Genomic DNA, 5519 nt, shown 5'->3' with positions numbered 1-5519 from the left:
GCCCGGGTAACTACCACTAGTGACCACACTCTACTGGTCTCCACCCCCCGCCCCCGCCCCCGCCCCACCGCCGACTAGGCCGCAAGACACGGTGGCGGCCGGGCCCGGAGGCCGGTGGCGCCATGGGAGCGCGCGGCGGGCATCCCAACTAATAACGAGGCATGATCACATGAGTGGGGTTGTTTAGACGGCCCTGCACTCTGGCCCGGGCGCCGCGGCGGGGGGTGTTCGCGCCGTGCGAGGCGCACACCGACAGAGGGCAGGCATGCTCAGGCAGGGCACGCATGCGCCACAGCACATGTGTACATACACACATACCTCCCCGACGTGCGCTCCCAGGGCTGGCACATGTACAGCAAAAAGGAGAGAAAAGAGGGCGTCTCTTTGTGGAAGGGAGCGGACAAGAGGGGAAGGCCCAAGCCAAGGGGGTCCCCCCCCCCCCCCACCCCGGGCTGTGTGGAAGGAGGAGGGCGAGCTGGCACATGCCGCGGCACGTTGGCCGACTATGTGGTCCGCATGCGGACCAGCTTGATGAAATCCACCAGCGGGGCCTTGATGGATGGGGCGCCGGAGCCCAGGGTGCCCAGGAAGATGGCTGCCTCCTCGCCAGTGACCGCCCCGGGCGGCAGGCCCTCGACAAATGTAGCCACCCAACTGACAAGCTCCTGCTGCGTGTGTGCGTGCGTGCGTGCGTGCGTGCGTGCGTGCGTGCGTGCGTGCGTGCGTGTGCGTGTGTGTGTGTGCGTGTGCATGGTGTCAGAGAGCCCGTCAGAGAGGGGGCGGCGCGGCGGGCGGGGCGAAAAAAAGGGCCACAAGAAAGCCCGAGGCAAACACCAGGCACATGGCTCGCCGCCGCGTACCGGGCCAAACAATTGCAGCAGGTACTCCATGATGTCCACAACCTCGCGGTTGCCGGTCCGCCGGGGGAAAGTCCGGCAAACACCCTCCAGCATGCAGATGACGGCCTCGGCGCCCAGGGGGGCGGCCGGGTGGCCGGGGGGCCGGGCCAGGGCCGGGCCAGCCGGCACCGACCCCGGCGGGGCCGGGTCCCGGAGCAGGCGCCGGAGCTCGATGCCAGCCTCGGACCCGGAGGTGGCCCCATGGGCCGAGCTCAAGACGCAGGCCACAAAATAGAGGACCCCCTTGATGGCGGAGCTGCAGTTGTGATACCGCCGCAGGGCGACCAGCGCCGCTGGCAGCAGCTGGGCCAGGGTTTGCGGCATCAAGTCCGGCAGGTAGCGCGACATGACGCCGGCCAGGTCGAAGAAGTCCTCCACCAGCGTGTCGGCCAGGAGGCCGGCCGCGGCGGCCGGGCGCTGGTCGGTCGACCCGTCGGCCGCGAAGGCCAGCGGCCCGGAGAAGGCCCCCATGACCAGGTGCGTGGCATGGGAGAACCCCTCAAAGAGCAGGGCCCGGGCCGCATGGTGCGTGGCATACACCCGGGCCAGCTGCTTGATGGCATACAGGAAGGACGAGTGCGTGGTCGCCTGGAAGCCGGAGTACAACAGGTACAGGGCCCGGGGGAAGACCGGCGCGAAGCCCCCTCCACCGCAGGAGACAATGGCCGACCGGAGCATCCGACAGATGAGCTCAATGACATCGCTGCTGGTGCCGGCCGCCGGGTCGGCCGGGCCGGAGCCGCTGCCGGTCGTCGTCGTCGGCGGCGCGCCGGCCCGGTGCGACTGCAGGACCGCCTCCACCACGGGCCACACGTCATTCAGGGCCGGGATCAGTGGATGCCCGGCCGCGCTGGCCAGGGTGCCCTCGGTGAACAGGTGCCGGCAGAGCTCGGCCACCGAGGCCAGCCCGCCGGCCGCCGCCAGCACCGCCGGATCCGTCACGCCGGCCAGCAGCTGGAAGACCGCCCGTCGGATGGCCGGGTCCGCCAGCATGTCGGCCCCCATGTGCAGATCCCCGGCGGCCAGGCCCAGCGGCTGGTGGAGCTCCTCGAAAATGACTGCCAGTCGGTCGAACTGCGTGACCAGCTCCCGGGACGCTTGGTCCAGTGAGGGGGATTCACGCACGGCGGTCTCCAGTCTCCGGAGGGTCGGCGCGCACAGGCGTCGTACCAGCTCCGGGATCTGACCTGCGTCCGTGTGCCGAGCCACCACGATGGCTGTGAGTTGCAGGTCCGGATCCGGCAGGGGAGGAAGAGAGAAAAGAGAGCAGAGAGGACAGCGAGAGCAGCGAGAGCAGAGAATTGAGGATAGACAGAGAAAACAGACAAAGGAGAGCAAAGAGGGCGGAGGGAATAGAGAGGGCGGAGGGAACAGAGAGGGCGGAGGGAACAGAGAGGGCGGAGGGAACAGAGAGGGCGGAGGGAACAGAGACAGCAGAGACCGACAGAGACAGCAGAGACCGCAGAGACCGCAGAGACAGCAGAGACCGCAGAGACCGCAGAGACAGCAGAGACCGCAGAGACCGCAGAGACCGCAGAGAAAGGAGGAAGACGGCATTAGCGTGGAGCCAGACAGAAAAAAGCAGAGGAGAAAGGAAGAGGAGCAGCCGGCAAGGAGCAGCCGGGCCAAGGCGCACCGGTGGCCTGGAGGAACTCCAGATACTGCATGGGGCTGCTGAACTGAACACGATCCAGCTCGCCGGTTTCGACGAAAGGCAGCATGCTGGACAGGAAGTAGGCCGTCGGCCCGGGGGACAGCTTCACCAGGGAGCTGGTGGCCGAGGCCAGCACCTGCCCCGGGGTCATGGCCGGGTGCTGGAAGGTCCCCCCGGCGGCCGAGGCCCGCAGGCTGTGCATCAGGTAGTCCAGCGTCCGGTTGAGGATCGCCTCGTTGCTCGAGCTCGGGGCCTCGCCCCAGAGCCGCGGCACCACCGCGCTGAGGACCAGCTGCACGGTATACCGGATGTTTGGGTGGTCAAGCAGCGCCCCGGCCGGGCTGTCGCTCGGCTGCAGCAACAGCAGCTGGAACAGGTGCACCAGCCCCGGGCCCCGGGCCGCCGTCGCCGACAGGGGAAGCACTCGCAGGGCGAAAAGAACCGCCTCCACCTGCTGCCAGGTGGCCGCGGGGCCAGGGCCGGGTGCGAGGCCGGCCCCGGCCCCGGGCCCCGTCGCCGCCAGCAGACCCGCCAAGTGCCCGACACATTGGTCGAACAGCTCCACCTCCTGGTCCAGCGACTGGAGGATCTGAGCTACCCGGTGCCGGTACTCGCTGAATTCCTCCTGCCGCGAGGTGCTCCACGGGTCGGACCCCATGTCCCCATCGGCCGGGTACTGGAAATGCAGCAGGCACGTGGACAGCAGGGGAAGGGCCTGCGTGGCCGGATCCGCCGCCACCACGTCAATCCAGAAGTCACTGGCGCGCAGGGTGATGTCCGGCTCGTCGGTCAGCAGGAATCCAAAGTACATGCCGGCCAGGGGGGTGAACTGCTCGTGCTTGGGATACTTGATGGCGCTGTGTGTGTGTGGGGGGGGGGGGGGGGGGGGGGGCAGAGCGTCGGCGTGTCAGAATAGGGCGTCTTCAGCCGGAGGGCGCGGCCGAGGGGGCGGGGCGGGGGGTGGCTTGCACGCACAGCTCCATGAAACTCGACACAATCCGGCAGAAGCCGTCGGCCGCCTGGGGATCGGCCGCCTCGAGCAGCGCCGGGATCGGGACCTCGGGCCGGTAGCCGGTTGGCAGACCCAAGGCCTGACCAGCCCGCGGGCCCAGCTGCAGGACCAGCGGATAGAAGACCGCCAGCAGCTGCGCATGGTACTCCCAGGTGAGCTCCTCCAGGTCCGGGTCGCCGACCAGGCTGAAGAAGTCGCAGATCATGGCGACACACACGTCGAAGAGGGGCTCCTGGTGGAGGATCTACCCCGCCAGCCAGGGGGACCAGAGGGACAGAAGCACGGACCCCAGGCCAGGAGGACCGCCAGCAAGGGGGGAGGGGGGGGGGGGGGCACACCAATCAGGTCAGATGGCGATCAGGCGGCAGGCTGACACAAGCACCAGGGGCAGCCCCGCCACGCACATTGAACGCGAACTCAATCAACTTCAGGTCCATGATCTGCGGCAGGGACAGCAGCGACGAGTGGATCCACTGCGACAGACACTGGAGGGCCATCTTGGACCGAGTGACCGCCTCGGGCGTCGGGGCCGCCTGCCCGGCCGGCGCCTGGGCACACTCCTGCACCAGGGCCGAGCAAAGCCCCAGCAGGTTGGGGATCTCCCCGGCCAGGTAGTTTTCGGCGAAGGCCCGCCGCCGAGACGGGTCCACCGGGATCTGCCGGTTGTCCAATTCCTCCGGCAGGATGCTGAGCAGCTCCAGCCACAGGCACACGGCCACATGGGCCTTGTGCACGTCCTCGAGCGTGTGTGCCGCGGCGTTTTGCAGGACCCCGAGGGCCGACTGGACGCCAGTCTGTCCGAAGAACGTGTGCGACAGGGCCGCCACCGGGTCTGGCCACTCGGTTGACTGGAGCATCAGGCTGGCCATGCCGATGCAGAGGCGCGTCCGGAGGATTGTGCTGTGTGTGTGTGGGGGGGGGCCGTGTGGTGGAGGGAGGGGAGGGGGAGGAACGAAGGGCAACAGGGGAGGGGAGGGGAGGGGGGGAGGGGGCAGGTCGCGTCAGAGGCCAATGCGTGAGGGGATATGTGCATGTGCAAGAGCGCGCACGCGCACACGGATGGCAGGACATCTGTGTGCATGCGGGAGGGGGAGAAAGGTAAACGTACGGGCCGAAGGAAACCGACAGCAGGTGGTTGGTCAGGGAGCTTCGAAGCTGGGCACGAGACTCGGGGCCCAGCTCATGGAGGCTTGAGCAAATCTGCCGAGGGAGGGGCAAAGACGAGGGGGTCAGGGAGGATCCCCGGATATGCATGTGTGTATGTACTCGCTCCCGGAGGGCGGCCAGGAAGGAGCAAGAGGGCGCGCGCGCGCGAGGAGGGGGGGGGAAAGGCCCACAGGGCAGGGACACGCACCTTGCGGACAAGCGTCTGGGCCCCATAGTACCGGACCTCGGTGGAGGCCCCCTCGGCCTGCAGCAGGCGGTCGGCAACCACCCAGGCCACCGGCTCATACTGGAAGGCATTTAGCCAGCGGTCAGCCGCGCGCCGGTCGGCCGAGGTGACCTTCGACCCGGAGCCCACCGAATGCAGAGTGGCGATGGCCTCGAAGACGAGGTCCATCGACCGGGCGACCGCGTCTTCGGTCGACGAGTCCATGGCGCTGCCGAGGTGGAGTTCAACCGGGTGGGGCTCCTCCTCGAGGTCGATGTCGCAACCGTCGGTATCCGATAGCCGGGGGGTGGCGCAGCCGAAGTCCAGCCCGAGGGGGGGCGACGCCGGCGGGGGGGGCGACAGGCGAGGCGGGAGGACGGCTTCGGGGCCGGACCGAGCGGCAGAAGAGCTACCCCGAGTCCTGGCTGAGAGGGACCCGGCAAGGTGGGCGCGCACGATTGGGCAGGCCGGCGCGGGGGGCTGGCAGAGGAGGGAGGGGCGTGCGCACGACGGGCTGGCGGGCGCAGGAGGCGGGCGAGAGGCAGAGAGAGAGAGAGAGAGAGAGAGAGAGAGCGGGGGGGG

At 68.7% G+C, this 5519-nt stretch overlaps 1 protein-coding gene across 1 annotated transcript; it reads right to left on the bottom strand.

Annotated features, from left to right (window-relative positions):
• Positions 1–430: 430 nt before the first annotated feature.
• Positions 431–5496, bottom strand: H696_05774 (hypothetical protein). Its single transcript, XM_009499573.1, has 7 exons — positions 4920–5496; positions 4674–4765; positions 3970–4465; positions 3529–3809; positions 2536–3410; positions 861–2116; positions 431–668 (listed from the first exon to the last, which is right to left on the bottom strand). The coding sequence occupies exons 1-7, from the start codon at positions 5160–5162 to the stop codon at positions 504–506; spliced, it is 3408 nt and encodes a 1135-aa protein (XP_009497848.1). The 5' UTR covers positions 5163–5496; the 3' UTR covers positions 431–503.
• Between the last annotated feature and the right edge of the window lie 23 nt (positions 5497–5519).

The sequence above is a fragment of the Fonticula alba genome (genome assembly GCF_000388065.1).
Source record: "Fonticula alba strain ATCC 38817 unplaced genomic scaffold supercont2.14, whole genome shotgun sequence".
Lineage (NCBI taxonomy): Eukaryota > Rotosphaerida > Fonticulaceae > Fonticula > Fonticula alba.
This window is presented reverse-complemented; position numbering and strand designations above follow the sequence as displayed.